A 21,769-nucleotide genomic window follows, 5' to 3' on the forward strand; every position below is an offset into this window, starting at 1 on the left:
GTGGAAGGGAGGAAAGAGCAGCCAGAGACGTGTGGAAAACCTCCAGGAGCAGTTGCCAGCTTCAGCCTGGCCATGGCTTGGTCCCCGCTGGACCTCAGGAAGAGCTGAGCATCGTTGCCTCACCCCAATCCTGCATCCCAACTCCTGTGTCCTTACCTACACTCTGTTCTCTCCCTCCCCTGTATGCTGTCCTTTTCTAGCTGCTTTATTGTTATTCTCCCCCTTGACCTGGGGCAAGATGCTGCTGGCCCATTTGCCCCTCCGTAAACATCATCCCTCCTTGTTCTGGAGCTCATGGTGGAAACCAGGCAGGGAAAGATGAACCAGGCCCTGTGTCACCCTCATCCTCTGGTACACCATGCTTCAGGCTCCAACCCAGCCCTTCAGCCTCTGACCCTTCCTAACTCTGCATTCACCACCATGGCTTCTTCATGCCCATCCTGCCCTGGAGCGATTCACCAGGGAGCTGCAGTCCTCGGTCAGCCCTTTCTGGGAAGCCCAGGGCTCTCTGTGGGCACCCCTGTTAAATTCCACCTGAATTCACAGCTTGATTCATTACAGCGCTCCTAATAAATGTCAGGAGACAGGAATGGGAGGGAATCCACAGAGAAGGAAAGGGATGGAGAAGCAAAACTGCAGCTTTGGCACTAGCAGAGCGGGGCTGCAAAGGTGCTGCTGGGGGTCCCCTGGGTCCATTTTGGCCAGGGATGGTGGGATGCTCGAAAGCTTTTAAGGGGCTGTTTCAGCCCATGGAGATGCTGGTACCCCAGCATGGATGGATGCTCGGGCAGCGCTTCCTCCCACCATGGCAATGCACCCCGCACAGCGTGCAGCAAGGGGAAGGGGGTCTTTAAAGCTGGGCTTTAGTAGGCTTTAGTCCTGTTAAAAGCTACTGAATCCTACCAAGCACTGGGGGTGAGAGCTGGGGTGTTACGGATGCGGCGCCCGCCCCTCCGATCCCTGTGTTGGAACTCACATTAAAGATCAGGGCCACATGTCCATCATCAAACCCGGGGAGATCAGGGTGGATGTGCTGGTTATTTCCAAGGTAAAACAGGGTTTAAAAGGGGGGGGGAGGGAGGGAAAGGGTTGGAGAAAAATAAAAATAACAAAAAACTTTCAAGTCATTTTTTGGACAGAAGCAGGAGGAAAACCAAAGAAACCACCCAAAAGCAAACGCAGAGAGGAGAAAGGGGGTTGGTTTTGTCTGAAAACCTTTTCCTGTGGTCTAAGCAAGTGCTGTGCTGAGGAATCATGGGTTAGGGTGGGAAGGGACTTTGTGATCATCCAGTTCTAACTGGCAGCCCCTTGCTTTGGTTGTGATACCCTACTCTGTGGCTGGTGGGTACCGGCCTCCAGAGCATCCATTAGGGCTGGGACCTGTTCCTCTGCACCACGTTACATGAGGGGTACACATTCCCATCACTAACATTATCCCATTTCTGGCTGTGTTCTGAACAATGCAGGGAAAGAACAGTGTTGTGTTTCTCCCTGTCCCTGCTGGGATGTTTTTCCCCCTGATCAGGGACATTTCAGCCAAGAAATGCTGTGAAATCCCATAAGCTCCAAGGGGACCACAGTGGAGGTCAAACATCTACCGAGGTCTTGCATCCTCTCCCATTCCCTCCCCAAAACATTAAGCCTTTTAAACCCAAGACTGATGCTGCATCCGTTTCCTCTTCTCTGCCTCTTGTGTTCATCTCTTCCAGTGCAAACGCTTAAAGCAAAGGCTGCTTTAGCCTTCAGCATCACACAGCTCCTTGGGCTGAGGTTGGGACCCCATGGGGAGGATGAGCCGGTTTTGGGGGAAACGAAATGCAGGGGTTTGCTTCTCCATCGGGAGGGTGGGTAACCCTATTTCAGCCTCATTTCTGCCCAGCTTTCTGTTGCTCTGGAGCTTAATCCTCAGCAAGAGCAGCAGAGGCTGATGCAAACCTTGCTTATGTGGCAAAGCTCTTCCTACTCACATGGGAATGGCCAGTCCTTGCAGGTGGATACTGCACCTAAATCACCCAAAACTGCTTCCTAAGATAACGATTGTAATGATTTGGGGTTTTTCCATGTCTGTTCTTCCTTAAATCCCGCTGCTCTGAAACTGGGCTCTGGTCCAGGTCTCCCAAAGGCTGAACCGTGCAGTGTTGATGCCCTCCTGTGGCTGCTGTGCAGCCGCCCTGAGCCCAGCCCCTGGCACCAATGGGGAGGAACTGGGGTGATGCTGGGCACCCAGAACTGCTCCCCTACTCATAGAAGTATTTTAAGGGGTTTTTTTTTAGGTTGGGAAAGCCTTTCTTGTTGAAATTATGACCCAAAGGTGCGGCTCACCCACCCTGTACGTTGGGCGGCAGCACGGATGGGTGCTGCTGGTTTTCATGCTGCCTCAACACCCCCAAAGAGCAGTTCCTGCCCCTCCAGAACACGCACAGCATTTATCATAGAATCCCAGCCTGGTTTGTATTGGCAGGGACCTTAAAGCTCCTCCAGCCCCAACCCCTGCCACGGGCAGGGACCCCTTCCACAGGAGCAGCTTGCTCCAAGCCCCTGTGTCCAACCTGGCCTTGAGCACTGCCAGGGATGGGGCAGCCACAGCTTCTCTGGGCACCCTGTGCCAGCGCCTCAGCACCCTCACAGGGAAGAGCTTCTGCCTTATCTCCAACCTGAACTTCCCCTGTTTCAATTTGAACCCATCACCCCTTGTCCTGTCACTACAAAAGAAAAGGACTTGGGCACCCCTTGAGCAACATGCAAGGACAATACTCGCTGGATAAGCCAGGATGTCTCTACCAGCAGAGATGGTAACAGGGATGATCTTCATCTGAAGATGCCATTGAGTCAAAAAGGCCTCATGGTCCCCATCCCACCCCTATCCCGCTGTACCTGGTCCTTCTTTTGGGAGAAGCGCTGGTGGCAGCAGCCGTAGATGGCAGCAATCAGCAATAGGGAGCCAGCCAGGGTGACGATGGTGATGATCAGGGGCGTGCTGAACTCATCGGTGATGACCATCTCCCTCTCCATTCTGTCATAGGTGATGTTGGCGATGCCGAGCTGCCACAGAAAGGATGCGTCAGGCCTCGAGGAGGACTCCCTGCATCACCCACCCTGGGGGATGTCCATAGGGAACCCACGTACCTCCTCTAACTTGTCCTTCTTCTCCTTCAGCTGCTCGAGGACTTTTTCAGGGTCCAAAGGGACTGGGGGAAGAAAGCGGCTGCAATGAGCATTAGGGGAGCGGGGCAGGTTGTGCCCCCATCTCTCAGTCAATGGGTAACCCTCATTCTGGAGGAGGTGGATGGAGATGTGCATGAATGAAGCCAACTCTATCAGGTATCTCCACTGTTAGACAAGGAACTGGGACCTCTGGTCTTGGAAGTGGGATACCCCCAGAGACCCCAGTCCCCAGCCCCAGGCTGTGCCCACACTGGTGAGGGTCTCCAATGGGCCGTTTACAAGTGAGACCAGCGAGGGGCTGTAACCAGCTACTCGAGGCCATGATGAAGTGGTGCAGGATTAGTCCTCAGCATCCTTCTGCCCTGCTTGTTATTGGGTACTGGAGGCTGGACACTCCCCCCCAGCCCTTGCTTTGATGATGATGATGATGGAGCTGAGTCCTTCCTCCGCCTCCTGCTAGAGCAGTGTGATGTCTGCATCCTCCCAACACCCTGGTACTAAAGGAGTGTTTGGGCACCCCTGTCCAAGCCAGATTTCCCCAAAGGGCTCCAACATGGGCAAGAACCCCAGCCTGGTTTGGGTTGAAGAGACCTTAAAGCTCCTCCAGTTCCAACCCCTGCCACGGGCAGGGACCCCTTCCACTGGAGCAGCTTGCTCCAAGCCCCTGTGTCCAACCTGGCCTTGAACACTCTGTAGTCTCTTGGGGAAGGATGTAGTCTGGACACCGGATTTAAACACCTTGGGAGGAATTTTTCCTCCTGGAAACTGCTCCCTGCCTTGACTCATCATGGATGAGAGAATGATCTGATGCATTCACTGGGGAGCAAGGCATTGCTGGGATCATTGTGCCTCTCCAAATCCATTGAGGATGGGGCAGCCCAAGGAGGGGAGCCCCTTAGCTAAGATCCAGGATATGCATTCAAGGCCAGGCTGATGTGGTTCTGGGCACCCTGGTATAGTTGAAGATGTCCCTGCCCATGTCAGGGGGTTGGAACTGGATGAGCTTTAAGGTCCCTTCCAACCCAAACCAATCTGGGATTCAATGACCCAGGAGTTGTGCCAAGCCTCAGTCCGCATCCCCACCCCAGTGTCCCCAATCCCATCTCACTCCATGCAGGATGCTGGGATCATACTCACTGTGTATGACTGCGTGCACAGCCCAGTGCTGGGAGCGGGGCTCGTGGGTGCTCAGTGTCACTGTACATGTCTCCCTGCTGGCACTGAACACATGCTGGGCTGTGGAGCAGAAGCTCTCAAAGAAGGACATGTTGGTGCTGGCAGCTCTCCACTCCTCCTGCAGGGACAGACAGGGCTCAGCATGGTCCCCCCAACCCCAGGAGCATCCCATCCCATCACCAGGGATGCTGTGTCCAGCCCCAACCCATCCCATCACCAGGGATGCTGTGTCCATCCCCATCTCCCCCCATCACCAGGGATGCTGTGTCCATCTCCATCCCATCCCATCACCAGGGATGCTGTGTCCATCTCCATCCCATCACCAGGGATACTGTGTCCATCCCCATCACCCCCCATCACCAGGGATGCTGTGTCCATCCCCATGCCCCTCCATCACCAGGGATACTGTGTCCATCCCCATCCCGCCCCATCCCGCTGCACTGCCTGGAGGCTGCCGGTCATTTCCAGGGAACAGGAAAGGTTTAAGAGGAGTTTCTATACAAGAAGCCAAGCTCTTGGCTGACATTCCCCACCGGGGCCTTATCTGGGAGCTGCAGCTTTTGGCGTTACAGGAATAGCAGGTTCCCAAGGGAAGTGGGGCAGGGAGGACCAGGGGCCACGGTGGGAGCAGGATAGGGCTGTGCAGCCGTCCCTGTGCCCTCATGGGTATCTGCAGCCATCCCAGCCACCCACATTTCTACCCTCTTTCCCCACCAACATGGGTCCCTGTCCTCCCCAGATCTTCCCCATGGCTCTGCAGAGGCAAAAGGAAGAGTTTTCATTCCGGATAAACTGGAGCGTCGCTGGAAGGGTTTAGCCTGGACATAGCTGGAGGGGTGGCAGAGGGGTGGATGGAGCCCATTTTGCCTCTGAGATGTTCCAGAGGCTTTTTATATCTGCTTGATGCTTTGTAGCAACTGGGTGCTCACTAAGCTAGAGACAATCACCGGCTGCATGCACAGGTCCTGTATGCGGTGATGCTGTATGTACAGCTCCTATAGAACCCCAGGCTGGTTTGGGTTGAAGGGACCTTAAAGCTCATCCAGTTCCAACCCCTGCCATGGGCAGGGACCCCTTCCACTGGAGCAGCTTGCTCCAAGCCCCTGTGTCCAACCTGGCCTTGAGCACTGCCAGGGATGGGGCAGCCACAGCTTCTCTGGGCACCCTGTGCCAGCGCCTCAGCACCCTCACAGGGAAGAGCTTCTGCCTAAGAGCTCATCTCAGTCTCCCCTCGGGCAGGTTAAAGCCATTCCCCTTGGCCTGTCCCTACAGGCCCTTGTCCAAAGCCCCTCTCCAGGTTTCTTGCAGGCAAATCCCACCCAGGGATGCAGCTGGGATGGTGTGGACTCAGTAGAGGAGCCAGAGGGAAGTTTCTCCCTGTACAAGGTGAAAGGACAGGCAAGGGCCATTGGTGGTCCCCAGGGACAGCCAGGGCCTCACAGTGCTGAGCTCACCCTTGCACTGTGCCTAGGACCAGTCTTCCGCCCCGGCAAGTGCATCCTGTCTCCGCCGCTGCTTCCCAGATGTTTAGATAAGATGGGGTGAGATTAGGTGCCTTCCTCATCCAGGCCTCTCCCATCCTTGCAGTGGAGCAAGTGGGATGCTGATGGATTGGAGCAAGCAGGACCCAGCAAGGATGGTCTGGATGGGGCTTGGAGCAAGCTGCTCTAGGGGGAGGTGTCCCTGCCCATGGCAGGGGTTGGAGCTGGATGCGCTTTGAGGTCCCTTCCAACACAAACCATTCCATGACTCCACGAACCCTGCCGCAGCCCTGTGCCAGGGCAGCCCTTGGGCAGCAAGACAAGACCTTAGTGTGGCAGCATCCCCCTGAAAGCTCATCCCCAGCAGGACAGGGAGGAGAGGGCTATGGCTCAGGGCGGTGCTTTTATCATCTTTGGACGCTGGGTTGTGCTCCTACGCTTTAAATACCCTGTGTTTTATCAGTCCCTGCCTGTGCTGCATTTTCTGCTCAGCAGAGGCACGAAAAGCCTCTCTGCATCCCCCTTCCCCAGGTTCTGCTGCAGCTCTGCCTTCACCCAACCCTTCATAACGCACTTCCCCTTCTACCACCCCATGGGGGAAGAAAAACCCCTTCAAAACGCACCTTTTTTTGCGTAGGAAGTTAAATCAGATGCGAGGCAAAAACCCAGCTGAGCACTGAACCGCTTTGCAGTGAGCAGAGCCTAAACCCTTTCAGAGGCTGATTTGGGAAGATCTACCCTTTCCAGGGTAGGAAAGGGGCATGGGGACCCCACTGCATCCACCGGGGATGCCCCATCCGCAGTGCCCGACCCTGGCAGCTCTCCCCTCCAGCCGCCCGGAGCCGCTCGCATTCCTTGGCCCGAGTTGAGAGGCGCTGCCGAGCAGCTCGAATCCGGTTCCCACACTGGCGGGGACCAAAAACCAACATCCCCGAATGAGGTAACGGCACTTGAGTCAACAAAGCAGCCCCGGCAGCTGGACGGGGCCCGGGGACCACGACCCTGCACCGTGAGGGGTCCCTCTGCCTGCTCAGAGACCCTCCTGCTGGCCCCACACTGGCTGGCGTCACACAGCAAACGCCCTTGGGCACGGGTCCTGGTGGCCCCACTGTTGCTTTTGCATCCCCTGGCTGGAGCAGGCTCGGCATCCTTCAGCTCAGCTCGCTGGGCACATCCATGTCCCTGCCTGGGACACGATGGAAGGGGAGGATGGCTCCCTGGCTGAAGCACAGCTCCAAAGACACCAGCCACCCCAGCAATCTCAACCTCTCGCTTCACTTAACACGTTTTGGGGTTGGGATGAGGAACAAAGCATCCATCCATCCATCTATCTATCTATCTATCTATCTATCTATCTATCTATCTATCTATCTATCTATCTATCTATCATCTATCAATCATCTATCTATCATCTATCTATCTATCTATCTATCTATCTATCTATCTATCTATCTATCTATCTATCTATCATCATCTATCAATCATCTATCAATCATCTGTCTATCATCTATCTATCTATCATCATCTGTCTATCAATCATCTATCAATCATCTGTCTATCTATCTATCTATCTATCTATCTATCTATCTATCTATCTATCCATCCATCCATCCATCCATCCATCCATCCATCCTTCCATCTATCCTTCTATCCATCCATCCATCCATCCATCCCAAGGCTGGAGCACCTGAAGCAGCCAACACCCCACTGAAGCTACACTTGTGAGCCACACCTTGGGAAAGTCATCCTATGGAATGCAACGCATCAAGCTAGTAAGTATCATTAAGAAACTAAGGTCCTGTTGTAATCAAAGGGAGGAGAAGAGGAAAAAGGGAAGGTGGGGGAACACGGATCAAACTGTTAAGCATCACCTGAAAAGGGAGGATGTTGGGAACTAACCAGACCATAAAATACCTTTGGTCCACAAAGTTGTACTAACCATGTATTTGAGGGGTTTTGTAGGATTTACCTTTTCTTTTTGGCTTTTGGGGGAGTTTTGGGGAGGGTTTTTTTGATCTTTACGTTTATTGCAGGTGGAGAAACCCAGTTCTTGGGTTCGGTCCCAACCATTTCCCTGGGGCCCCAGCATCACCAGTGCTGCCGCATGCATGGAGCTGGTCTGCACTGCCCTCCTCCCTTTGACCTGGACACATCCCCACCAACACCCATGTCTTTGATGCTTCTCAAGCCTCACTGTAGCTGAGGGAAGGGAACCAACTAACAGCATTGTTAGCACAGTGCTGCCCTGACTCCGGCTCCTTCTTGAGCACCACGACTGGATCCATTTCTGGAACACTCCTCCTTATAGCGCGCGCTTTCCTGTTTTCCCACGGCTTGTGAAATGCAAAGGCTTTTTTCACTTCGCTGTCAGGATTTGGCCAGAGCCTTGTTTACCGTCCCTACAAAGCAGGGAAACCGGATAGTGCCACTCTGTTATCTGCTCGGCTTGGGAGGCATCCGAATCTGTTGGAGTTCAGGAATACACCGAGTGGAACATTAACGTTGAGCGGGTGGGAGGTGTTTTGGCAGCCGAGGAGCGCGATGCGATGGGAGGATGCACCCTCACAGGCTGTTTCAAGCTCTAAGTGGCATTTGGTACTAACAATGCTTCAGGCCATGATGGTGCCCAGAGGAATTTGAGGGAAGCAGGGCAGCAGACTCGCTGGCTCGCCAGCGCCCAGCGGAGCGGGCAGACAGGAGGGATGGATGATGCCAAGCTGTGATGTCTGCACAGCGCTCAGCTCAGCAACACATCTCTGTGCACTGGCACTTCCCAGCCAAACCACCCCTGCTGCCAAAAAGCCTCCCAGCACAGCTCCAGTGAAGCCATGGGGAGGAAAGAGCATGCAGTGATAGAACAAGGGGAATGGCTTGAACCTGCCAGAGGGGAGACTGAGCTGAGCTCTTAGGCAGAAGCTCTTCCCTGTGAGGGTGCTGAGGCGCTGGCACAGGGTGCCCAGAGAAGCTGTGGCTGCCCCATCCCTGGCAGTGCTCAAGGCCAGGTTGGACACAGGGGCTTGGAGCAAGCTGCTCCAGTGGAAGGGGTCCCTGCCCGTGGCAGGGGTTGGAACTGGGTGAACTTTAAGGTCCCTTCAACCCAAACCAGGCTGGAATTCTATGATGCTATGACACTGGCTCCATCTGCACCCAGAAGGAGAAGGGAAGACTTAAACAGCAGCATGGTCATAAGGCACCCCGGTGCTTTGGGCTCTAAAATTAGACTTTATCAATCTGATGAAATTTGTTTATGCATCCGATTTAAAACTTGTTGAGAAGCTGCAGGTTCAGACATTGCACAAAGCAGGGCAGGGGATGGTATCAGGAGAGGCTGTCCTGCCTTGGACATGGTCATCAAGGTAATAAGCTCCCTCTTTGGAGTCATCCTCAGTGTTGCGGGCAGCACAGCTCAGGGCATCGTCACTTCTGTGGGTGCACAGGCAAGGAGCATTTACACCAAGCAAAAGCCAAAGCAGGAAGGTGATGACCATGAGATGGCAGCAGACCTGTGCTTCTCCTCCTCCAGGAGCACAGTGGGTGCTGTCATTTTACACCCCTAAAGTGGTTGTACTCATTTTGATGAAACCACTCTCATCTTTACAGGCTCACACGCTCAGGGTACCACAGGTTAAAAGCTGATCTCCAACAGCAACACAGCTGCTGTAGGGTTCTACATAGAAGTCCCAAAGGGTGGTACTTACACAGGTTTTAGCTTCTTTCAGGTATATGGTGGGCCAAGTATTTTGCACTTGGTCTTTACAGATGACCTGGAAGGACAGAAGAAAAGCAACTCTCGCATCATTGACATAGATTGGAAGGAGAGTTGGTCACCGGTACAGCACACTACCCTGAATCAGGAGACACCTCAACCAAAGCTCTGACCCACTTGATGGAAATGAGACAGATTTGGGAGCCCTTCACTCAACTCTTTGTATGTGAAAGGGTTTTCACAGGTAACTGACAGGGCCGTCTGCGGGATGTTGCTAATGCACTTCCCAAACCAGGTTTAGGATTTGCAGTACGGGGTAAAGCAGGAATTGGCTTGGACAGTGGGGAGATCCATGCCAGTGGGCCTGACGCAGTCCTACTCTACAAAAGACGAGTATCTAGGAGTAGAATCCCCTTCCTTCCTTCCAAGCACTTTAGTTATTGTGGCTTGTGTTTTAAGAACCCCTACTCTCCCAAACTGTTTTCTGCTAATAGCATCCATGCATGGTTTATGCTAATTGGATTCTTTGGCCTCTTGTCAAGCCCAAGTCCACCCCAAGGCAGCTTCTGCTCTACATAATGGCTCTCTCCCTCTTCCCAAATTATACTTCTTCCCTGTTCAGCACCCAGACCATAATCCCCTTCACTTCCATCCTCCATCCTCCGTGTCTCTTCACTGGAAAGCAAGAGGAGAAAGGGGTTGGACTAGGTGACCATTAAAGGTCCCTTCCAGCCCAAACCATTCCATGATTCTATGGTCTAGAGTTATTTTGCTGCCCCATGTTCTCCTAAGGCAGATCTCCCTGTGCAGTGAGAAGAGCTGCAGACTCCACATGTACACGGGATGCCAGCTAAACAGTAACAGACACCACCATGAAGTGCTCACCTTCCCTTACGCTTCATTACCTCATTTTGGAATGAAATGTTAGGGTGCTGATGGCCAGGACTGCAGCTCGCTGTCTGGTCCCCCAGGGATGGGGATGACGGCTGTGCACTGGCAGGGCTCCGGTCAGCACTTGCAGGCTTGGTTGATGGATGTCTTCTCTGGTCTGGGTCCCCAGTAGATACCAAAAAACAAGCAGACAGACACTGATACAGTACAGAGGATACAGGTGACACAGCTCCATTTGTGAAGCTAATGGTGCCGAAGCTTGGAGAGGCTTTGGATTGCTCTTTTTTTTTGGGTTAAAAATTAACTTTGATAAGGAAAATGTCTTACTGCTGGCTTTATTTTCTGCTGGTGAAACCCATCAGGCTGTTGTGGAGAGGTGAACCCCAGGGCAACGTAATGACTGTGTGTTGGTAGCTGGGGAATGACTTAAAAGAGGAGTATTGCTGGGAAAATGGGATAGCCCTCATTTAACTTTATCTAGTGGGGATTCCATAGACATTTCTACACCAAACGTAGGCTACCTGAGCTGGTTACCCAGACCTTGCAGTGAAAGGAGATCGCTGCGCAATCCCACTGACAACTGCAGCCACTGCCATTAGGAGGGGATGAAAGCCCATAACCTCTGTTGGCTGCATCTCCATCAGCTAGGAAGAAGCCCAGGGTAACGTGCTTAGGAGTAGTGGCTGGTACTATGGGAGACAGCCTGGGGTGTCCTGCCTGCCTGCTATTCCCAAAGGGCACATGCCCCACGTCTACCAGCCCAATGGAGGTGCCTCAAATACCTGAGATCACCTCAGATGCCATTGTTAAGGTCCATAGCATCTTACAATGCAATGGAAGTAGTGCACAGAGTAAAGCAGCCCCCTGCCTCCCCATATCCTTGTGAATAAATGGATCCCCATCCCTGAATTCCTAATTAATCTGTTGACAAAGAGGATTAAAATGCCGCATCTCTTTCACATCCCATTTGCTTTTGAGGCTACTTTTTGAGACTACAGAAAAGATGAGGGATATTTCTTTCCCAGACCCATTCTGAAGGCTCCATGAGAGCCGTCTGTTTCTATTGCCTTTTCTCACTAACTTATCAAATGCAAAAGTTTTTTAGACCTCTTCATGCTCAATGCTCGAGGTCAAATCTGAATTAACACGATTTCATGTCTCATCTTTTAATAGAGAACTGTCCTGTGGAGCAGGAGGGGAAAGAAACATCCTTCATGAAGATACCCCTTTCACCTCCTCAAGCCTGCTGGCTTGCTCAAAACATGACATGGATGAAGCCAGTGAAGGTGGTCTTGCAGTAAGTGATGCTTAAGGCTGAAGGGGGATGGAGATGGCTTTTGAGTGGCTTCTGTATTGCAGGTAACTGAAATTGGGTCAAGAACAACATTGTCCAGGGGAAGTTAAGGAAGGGCTTCAGTGTCATCACAGCTTTTATTCAGGGCCAGATGGGAGCTGATCCCACAATCCCACCCAGGTCTGGAAGGCTCCATGGAACCCTCACAGTCCCACAGTGTGATTCCAATGCTACCAGACAAAATGCCAACAGGGAGCCTAAGCTGTGCCTCACCAGGGCATGTGGGAATTAACACAACTCTGCAAAGCTCCAGAGAAAACACATTAATGGTGCTCAGCAAGACCCCAAACACCACATAGGCACTCGTAATGCTGCTCAGACCAAAGTCAGCAGCCAAACCCCCTGCAGCGATGATGAGTACCCTACCTAGCTACTTAGACTCTCTAGTGCTTGTAGACTCAGAGTTTAGCCACAAAATCTCCTTAGTCATCTAAAGCTTATTTTCTGTGCATGCCCAGACAGCCTTCACTAAGCCGTCAGCCATACCAGGGATCTTCTGCAGTCAGCATTTGGGTGCTGTCAATCTGTTTCACCAACTCTACAATGCCTACAACTCATTGCTGCTGGCTCCCTTCTGCAGTCACTGAAGATCAAGTCACTGCAGTCAATGGTGCTTTGGGCACAGTTTGATCCATCCCCATCCAGTGTCTACGCTTTGGCAGTTGAGTCATGCCTTGAATTTCATTAACTGCATTGACTCGATCCCCAGCAATGAAAACAGGGATGTAAGCACCCAGCAGAGACAAGGATGCTGGGAAGTCCTACAATGAGATAAGGAGATGACACCCCCTAATGACAGGAAGTAGCCAAAGGAAAAGATCACAGAAAGAGAACTCCCAGCATGAGAAATTAAGGTTCTCATCTTCTGGTACCTGCTGCAGGAGTCGGCGTGGTGGCTGCCTCTGAGACCTTGTTGATGCTGCCGGATGGTGAAGTCAGAGATGCTTTACTAGTGGTGGGGGACATGGATGCACCAAAAGGGGGAACAGAAATGCTGATGCTTCCAGGACTGGTGGAAAAGGCCAGTCCCTGGCCTGGAGAACTGGCAGAAGAGTGAGGCTGCTTGGTAGCAGATGTGGAAGAAGGGACACCATAGTCCTTGAGCCCAGGGGAAGGGATGCTCCCTGGGACCCTGGTGGTCGCAGTGGTAGTGGTCACCTGGACTGAAAGCTGGGTTCCCTGAGCTTTCACACTGGGAGAGGATGCGACAGCACTTCCTATACTCCCTGTGGAGGCTGCAGAGCTGCTCGTGTGTGTGAGGACAGGACTTGCAGTGGTGGGTGCTGAGCTCCCCAAGCTGGCTGCAGGGCTGATGCTGGAAGTGGCAGCCGGGGTGGCTGCTGAGGCTCTGGAGCTGGTTGAAAAGCTGACCTGCTGGGATAGTTGCGGTGATGTAGGCAAGAGTGCTGGGTTTACTGGGTTGGTTGTTGGGGTGGCCCCTTGAACTGAGGGGGGAGACATCGCAAGGGTGGGTGATAGGTTTCCTGGGTTGTTTACAGGGGTGGTCGCTGAAACTGTGGTGGGTGATATCACAGAGGCGTGTGTTGGGTTTCCTGGCTTGCTTGTAGTGGTGGTCTCTTGAGGTGGGGTAGGTGATGGCATAGAGGTGGATGATGAGCTTCCCGATTTGCTTGCAGGGGTGGTCTCTTGCATCTTCGTGGTGCCTGTAGTCGCGATGATCGGCCCAGTTGCTCCTGTGCTTGAAGGAGATGCATTTGCATCATCCTGAGAGCTGACACCTAGGGAAAAGTGAGAACGCCAAGATAAACTTCGAACTAAGGAAACTACCCTTGGTTTACACCCAGAAATATAAGCTGACCAGAAACCATGAGTCATTCACTCAAGGCTCACACCAAATGCTGTGTGCTGGTATCGCCATGTCCAGCAGAAAGCAGAGCAGAGGAGGAGGAGGAGGAAGAGGAAGCCTGAGAAACCTCCATGACAAATGTAGTCAAGAGCTACAGGGGTTCAAAATCACAGGGCTTCAAAGGGGTTGGAGGGTGAGCAGCAGGGAAAGACCTTGTGGTTGCCAGCAGGCAGTTCTCCCTCAGATGGGAGGTGCACGTGGTAACCATCAGCTCTGGGCTCTTGTTGAGATTTAACCCAGGGAAGGTTCTACCAGTTTTAACTCTATAGGAACTGTGGGCTGCAGTGAGCCACCTCATCCATAGATCTGTCTGCATTCCAGACAACAACCTGATTTGGGGAGGGATGTGTTCTGCCATTTGATGACTGTGCAGAAATGACTGTTTTCTTTTGCCTCGTGTAACACTTGTGATTTCCACTCCTCCAGAATAGGAGTCACACTTCCAAGGTTTGGTTTTCAGCCATATCCTAATGCTGCTTCTTTCCTCCATGCTGGCATACTGGCAATGTATTTTCTCTTACAGAGCTTGTTTATTAGCACTGGTTGTGCTTCAAAGATCTGACGAAAGCTCTTGTTTCTGACATTCATACTGCTGGGGAAAGCTAACACCATTAAGATCTGAGTTTAATTGAAACCAGCAGCATGAATTATTTGAGGAAACCCTGGGCTTGTGACAAAGCATCGCCACTACATGTACAGGAAAAGAGCTTTTGTGGAGGTAAGTCATATTTCCTATAAACTGACCACTATCATAGACTAGACATCATATAGAACTGATATCATAGAATCATAGAATCGTTTGGGTGGAAAAGGACCTTAAGATCATCCAGTTCCACCTGCCAGCCTGTCTGGCTTGAATCCTTAGTGATGGTTGCGGCAAGCTAGAGACCAGGCATCCAGTTAGCCACAAAGTGGGACAATCCCCTAAATAGGGCTGTGAACGTCTGACAGAGGTTTGACAACAAAGAAGGTAAAAACCAGAAGAATAAACCCTTTAAAGGCAGAAACAATACAAAATAGATGTAAATAAAGAAAGGGTCAAAAGGAAGGTGAAGGAAATCCCCAACTGCTCCCACTTCCTTTTCATGCCCCAGCCCCATCCCAGAGAGGCAGGAAGCAAACAGGCACCAAAGGAGAGGTAGAAAAGGCAATTCAATTCAACTTGGTCCAAAAGAGAAAGGGGCAGGCCCATGTTTTGTCTCTGGGACAGCCCCCATGGTCAACTGGGACCCTGGGCACCAAGAAACCAGCATCCCTGCCCCAGCACTTCCTCATCCAACCCTGGAGGGCTGCAGATGTGTTTTTACCACTTTCAGCAAAAATTGGGTGATAAAGCACAAAGCAAGGGGTTGCTCTGCTGGTGGAGAAGTCTGGTGGGATGCTCCAGGCTTGCCCTGGCTGGGCAGACAGCAGGGCCTCTTTCAAGCCCAAAAAAGCAACTGGGAGAAGAACCAAGACTCAAGTTGATGCCTACAAAGCTTACCAGTGTTTTATCTTTCCGTATCTCTGTATCCTTATCACTCTTAGCTACTTACTACTCTCTTGCTAAGGTCAAGAGATAATAAGACATCAATTTATTTTTATTCAATAAGCTAGGACCAGTGATTTAAATGGGCTCAAAGCAACCTGAGGAGCCATCACACTCCTGTTTGCAAGTGGTGAGCCACCATGCAGGGGATGGACGGATGGATGGATGGAATTCAACAGGTTGGACAGAACCTTGGGCAACATGGTCCAGGGTGAGGTGTCCCTGTCCATGGCAGAGGGTTGGAACTGAATGATCTTAAGTTCTTTTCCAACCCAACCCATTCTATGATTCTGTGATTCCCTTTCCCCCATGTGTTTTTCCATAGCTGCCTGTCTCAAAGCAGACTGTTTTGAAGAATTATTTTTGCTGACCCAAAGGCAATGGCTGTGGTGAACAGCAGCCATGGAGATGGCCATGGGAAGATGAAATCCTGGCAGGTTTCAAACTTGGCACTCTTCCAGACAACGCGGGGTCCCCAAAACAAAGGGGACATGGAGCTGCTGGAGAGGGACTTTTTACAAGGGGGAATGGCTTGAACCTGCCCGAGGGGAGGCTGAGCTGAGCTCTTAGGCAGAAGCTCTTCCCTGTGAGGGTGCTGAGGCGCTGGCACAGGGTGCCCAGAGAAGCTGTGGCTGCCCCATCCCTGGCAGTGCTCAAGGCCAGGTTGGACACAGGGGCTTGGAGCAAGCTGCTCCAGTGGAAGGGGTCCCTGCCCGTGGCAGGGGTTGGAACTGGATGAGCTTTAAGGTCCCTTCAACCCAAACCATTCTTGGAGTCTATGAACGTACACCACTGTGGACCCACAACACACCAGCAGAGCCCAGCCAAGGCTATGGCTGGGTGAGATCTTCCTTCCGTGGGGACCAGCAGCCCCATCCATCCTCATACCTGTCCCACAGATTTTTGGGTACCCATCTAACAGTGAAATTTACCTTCTCTCTCCAGTCGCATTCAACTAAACTGGACTCCCCACTGTGGCACAAGGAGCCAGATGCTGCTGCAGTCACAGGGCTGCACACCTTTCTGTGGTTTTATTACTCTGGGCTTAATCGCAGTTGTTTGTCCAGGGACTCTTTCTCACTGCAGCATTGGGGAAAAAACGCATTTTATTTCGACTAAGGAGAATCAAATCATGGTTTTTGGCAGCTTCACCACCTGCAGTGCAGAAGACCTGGCTTATGCGAACTCATTGCTCTCATTTACAGAGGCCTAGCAAATGCTTAATTCCAAAGCAGAAACAAACCCAGTGAGAGCACTGCAGGCCCAGGGGCCACTGCTTTCCTTCCACATGTGCTGTATATCCCTTTCCAATGCCAGATAAATAGTTTTTATCTCTTCCTCCTTAACTGGCCACCCGTGCCAAATCTCGGCGGCAAACCCAGGGGTAATAACTGGTAATGAGCCCCTGTTTGCCTGGGCTGATAGCCAGAACTGCCTGATGACTGTCTCCTCCATAAAAGAAATGAAAAGGATCTAGTTGATGGAGGAGAAAACCCCGGTAACCACAGACTGGTGATAATAACAGCCAGACGGGACAGGATTATATTTGGTGTTCCTTTAGCATGAAAATTAGTCACAAAAGATACAGTATGTCCTTTTGCAGGGAACAAATGACCCTTTCAAGCCATGAGCCCCAGAGATAAAAGGATTTAACACGTGCTGTGAGAAAGAAGGAGGGTGGAGAAGAGGTCCTCTAAGCTATCACTCCCTTTCCCAGGAGGAGACCCTTTCCAAAGGAAAGTGCACTTGAATTTCAGCCAGAGTCTGTCACCCTGTTTTCAGAAGGCAGAAAATGCTGCGTGTCCCTGACCTTCCTGGCTGCACTTCGGCAGGGCAAGGCGACTTACGTGATTTCACTTTTGGACCATCACGAATTCCTCAAACTAAGGGAAATGAGGGTCATACAGCAGCTGTTTGCAGCGAGTCTAATGCTTTGATCTGCACCTCTCCTCTTGCATGCATCAGTCAGAAAACCCCACACCATGTGCTGGTTGCAGGGCAGACCCACAGAAGGAGAGTCCAAGCCCTCCATGCATGCCTCCCTGGGCACAGCGGCCAAACAGCCTGGAGGAAATGAGTCCACTGCAAAAACATGATTTCATTTCCGCATATGTGTATGCGATGACCGTGCCTCTGATATGGTGTCTGCAATGGTGACAGCCCCAGCGTGGAGAGAACTTTCCCTTATTGCTGGCTATAAAGAAGCTGTGGCTGCCCCATCCCTGGCAGTGTTCAAGGCCAGGTTGGACACAGAGGTTGGAGCAAGCTGCTCCAGTGGAAGGGGTCCCTGCCCATGGCAGGAGGCTGGAAATAGATCAATTTTAGGGTTCCTCCAACCCAAACCATTCTATGATTTTATAAGCAAGATGGGCTTGTTCATCCTCCAATGAGCAATATTTGGGGTGGTGGAAGTGCCATTGTTGGTCCGTGCTGCTGTGATCTCTCCTGGACTAGGCTGGTGTAGGAGCTGCTGCGATGTGAAAAGGCACCCAAAATGTGAAAGGAAAGGAGTGCTGGTTTGTGCCAGCGCAGCTCTCTGCAGTATCAGCTGAGGACCATGGCTTTGAGCTGCTGTGCACCACCGCTAACCACGCCATGAAGTGATGCCCTTGTCATAACCTCACTGCAGTAGACGCGTGATATTCTGCAGGCTGAGGAAGAAGCTCAGGGGGATTAACTTGCTTGAAAAGGTCACAGCTTGGAGCAGAAGAAGAGAAGCAAACTGGCTCTAAATGCAAAGCGAAAGGACATGTCCCATCCCTCCTCCCATCAGCCCACCCGTAGCCAGCACCTCTCCACACGCAGGTCCTCTGATTAATCCCCTGCCCAACAGCTTCCCTCTTCCTATCTCAGTGACGCCTCCCCCCTCCTTGCATCCACCTCGTTGGAACAGCTCAGATATTGGCTGGAAATCTATTAATAGTGAGAAAAGGAAACCCAAAAGAATAACTTAGGAAACGGCGGGTGACACACCCCACGCTGGCGGGCTGAGCCCGGCTCGGAGCCTTACGCCAGCTCCTCCCAAGGCGGGATGAGAAAGCCAAAAAGCCCGAGCAACCCAGGGAAGGGGAAGGGATGTGAGGCAGGCCTGAGGAAGTTCCTATTTTCCTCCCCCTTTTTGCAGCCTTTCCTGATTAAAGAGGAGCAACGGGTTGAGTTTGTCAAAGGGAAAGCGGGGGGTTGAGGCTCCAGGGGTGGCCTTTGCTAGGGGAAAGTATGTGTCAAAGAGAGTAAAGAGGCTCTTGGCCTTTCATTTGCATTGCAAGACACTCATGGTCGAAAGGAGGGCATATCCAGCCATTGCAATGCATCCGTGTCTGAGCTGGAGCATGGAGTAGTTACTGCAGAGGACAGGAAATTTGTCACCTCCTTTTCAAACTGTGAGAGCGATCAGATTGGCAGAATATCACAGAACAGTGTTATTTATCCTGGAATGAAGCTGGGCTACCAGAGCAAACGGTTACCTCACAGGGCTTTTTAATTTTCCCTGTACAGGGGCTTTCTCCCTTCTATCTGCTTAGGGAAAGGTGGGCTCCAAACAGCATCATCCTCCCTAGCTACCTAATGCCTTCGGCCAGGGATGTGGTACAAGGATGCTGTTTGACCCTTCGCCCTTGCAAAGAGGCACTCTCCACATCAGAATGCGCACTTCCAAGCTGGCATCACCCATCCCTTTGGCTGCCAGTCTCACCATCAGCATTATGAAATGGTTTCATCTGAGCCAAAGACCAACTTGGCTTCCTGGGTGAGAAGATGGGGAAAGGTCCAACAGCGCTGCCGAAGCGTTATCAGAATCTAACCCATCAGTCCAATTACGCAGTGCAGGGATGTCAATCCTCTCCGAACCCCTGCCAGAATAAATATGCTGCAGAACAGGCTTGATAGAGTCGCTCTGCAAAAATACTAAATATGAGCCCTAATAGCTGCATCCCATTTGTGCTACAGTATTGCTTGGGAAGGAAACATGCCTGGATTCTGATATAAAGCCATTGGGCTTGTTTTCAGCAGGGAACCTCCTTTACCCCACTGAGAAAAGGCTCTATTTAAAGAGTCCTCCAGATCAGTGCTGTTTAGATCTTGCATGCAAGTGACAGCAAAATCAAGGCAATAATACAAGTGGCCTCTTCTCTGCTGTCAAATGAAATGAACCTGCAGCCACAGCCTCTGTCCTGAAGGTCATAGCCAATAAGCCCTTCCTGGCTGGACAGGGAGGGGTAAAAAGGATGTGCTTCAAGCCCTGAAGGGTTTTGCTTCATCTCCAGATGGAGAGAAGCATCCAGGACTTCCTCCTGCATGGCTGCACTGCCAGCCTGGAGATAGCCCTCGACTGGGGCTTTGTGGCATGTATCTGCATCATCCAGAGGACTCTTATCAGTCTGCAGGATTTTGCTGTCACTCACAATGCTACAGCAGCCAGAAGCTGCTTTGCTTTAACTCAGAGCTGGGAAAATGTTAAGTTGTCCCTATTTTACCCAGGGGAAGTAACCCTGAGGCTCAGAGAGCAAGACTTGGATCAAACCTCAGGCGAGTTTTGGCAGCTCTGTCCCTCCTGTTTGATCTGCTTCATTTTATTCACATGACAGCCTTTAAACCTCCTTGGTTTTGACCAAGAAACCCATCCACAGCTTGAGACATCTTTCCTGCGAGGACTGCAACACATACCCAAAGTGTTCTGATGAACTGGCATTTTCTGTTGAGAAACTTGCTTCATTAACAAATTCCCCATCAGCTCTTTCTGCACATATTTGAGCCAGCTCAGCTTGTCTGCTGTTTCATTTGGAAGTATGACAAATACGAAGAATAATCATCCCAAGGCACATCTCCCCACTTGGATGCACTCCTCTTCCCCTGCAGCCCTGACACTTCTCCTCACTCCCTTGGCCCCTCTAAACACATTTGGGGAGGCAGAAATGGGTTCATTTGCTGTACTAATTAAAGACCAGAGAGTGGATTTGAGGTAGAAGAAGTATCTCAGAACTCCTTACTCCTACTGTCGTTGAATTATCTTCCATGTCATGCTTGGACATCTTAATTTCTCCTCAAAGACTGGTTATTGCCAGAAAATTGGGATTAGAAGCATATTTCACCCAAATAGACCCAACTGGTCCATCCCAAGAAGTGCTTCATCACAAAGCCAGCTCCATCCAGAGAAAAGGGATGCCAGTGGTGAGAAGAATCATTCCAGCTTCTCGTATGGATAAATATAAGACATTCTATTCAGGACTGTGTCTCCACAACTCTTGCCATGGAAAGTCTGTAGCTATCTAAGAAGTGAGGGGAAAGATGAAGATACAATTGAAAGGAGACAGGAAGACCAATGTGGAAAATGGAAGCTGAAAAATCCTTCACACAAGGTTGTCAGGGAGGCAAACAAACACAGACACACATGCACGCCTCTATCCACAACACCCCAGGCATCTATCATCACTGAGCCTGGAATTATCCTTTTTCCACTGTGGGCTGAGAGGACTTGAAGGGACCTGGCTCCAGCCCTATACCTTTTCCAGGCTGCAAAATGAACCATGGGCTCTTTGCAGCCCAAACAGAAACAGCCCCATCTTGCAGGAAACGGTAGTGGAGCTGCTGGAGCGGATATGTGGGGAGCACATGCCAGAAAAGCTGCACGTCCCAGCCCAACCAGACCCTCCAAAGCCACACTCTGCCCTTCTCTTACCTCCTTTATGCCATTAGTGTGGACTTATCCCATGGTGACCTTGCTGCTCTGAAGCAAGATTTGTGGCAGTACAGCCTATTCCTGTATCAAGTAGAACATCAGTCACCCATCAGCTGAAGGACACCGTGTCTGGTACATTTAGCACGAAGACCCCTCTATTTATGCAAAAGTCACCCAGGGACTTTGGAAGAAACTCAAGGTTGCACTGCGGAATGGGCCAGAAAAGTTGCTCTGCAGCAAGGTAAAGCCCAGCTACATCTGGCCCTAAATCATGGCTGTGAATCAAAATGACACTGAAAATCACAAGAAAGACATAAAACCACACGACTTTGCTATGTGCTAAACATTTGGGATTTTTCTGGTATAACTTCCACATTATAAGTAAATCTTTAAGATATTCTTCCAGGCTTTTGTCTGTGAACATGAACGCTAAAAAAGCCTGTTTCTTAAAGAAGCAAATAGATTAAATAATAGATTTGTCCAAATTTGGAGAGGAATCACAGGAAGGCCTGAAATGCTAAGATTATCAGATAGGCAATGCCACCTTGAGCTCATTAGGAGACCACTCAGCTTCATGACCTCACCGCAGTGAGGGCTGAAGACTGACCCATTGCCCTGGGTTCAGCAGTAGCAGTCGTTTTTCTCCTTCTTAGTAGCTGGTGCAGTGCTGTGGTTTAGACTTTCAGCCTGGGAACAGTGCTGATAACACCAATGGTTTTAGTTAGTGCTCAGTGATGTTTACTCTGACCAAGGACTTTCTGAGCCTCATGCTCTGCCAGGGAGGAGGGGAAGCCAGAAGGAAGCAGAGACAGGACACCTGACCCAAACTAACCAAAGAGGTATCCATACCACAGCACGTCATGCCCACTATATAAATTGGGGCAGTTACCCGGAAGGGCGAGATCCCTGCTTGGTCGGGCTGGGTAT

At 51.3% G+C, this 21,769-nt stretch overlaps 1 protein-coding gene across 4 annotated transcripts in view; it reads right to left on the reverse strand.

Moving 5' to 3' along the window:
- Positions 1-21,769, reverse strand: part of PODXL (podocalyxin like) — a 45,967-nt gene that overhangs the window by 4,002 nt on the left and 20,196 nt on the right. For 2 of the 4 annotated variants that reach the window (XM_065672380.1, XM_065672296.1), the window contains exons 2-8: positions 12,646-13,512; positions 10,434-10,576; positions 9,521-9,586; positions 4,303-4,459; positions 3,127-3,188; positions 2,875-3,042; positions 977-1,033 (exon numbers count right to left, since the gene is read on the reverse strand). In XM_065672380.1, the coding sequence (XP_065528452.1) occupies positions 977-1,033; positions 2,875-3,042; positions 3,127-3,188; positions 4,303-4,459; positions 9,521-9,586; positions 10,434-10,576; positions 12,646-13,512 (1,520 nt within the window). The remainder of the gene's footprint in view (positions 1-976; positions 1,034-2,874; positions 3,043-3,126; positions 3,189-4,302; positions 4,460-9,520; positions 9,587-10,433; positions 10,577-12,645; positions 13,513-21,769) is intronic. The other 2 variants (XM_065672539.1, XM_065672465.1) reach the window with 1 other exon arrangement.

This window comes from Lathamus discolor, chromosome 1, assembly GCF_037157495.1.
Source record: "Lathamus discolor isolate bLatDis1 chromosome 1, bLatDis1.hap1, whole genome shotgun sequence".
NCBI lineage: Eukaryota > Metazoa > Chordata > Aves > Psittaciformes > Psittacidae > Lathamus > Lathamus discolor.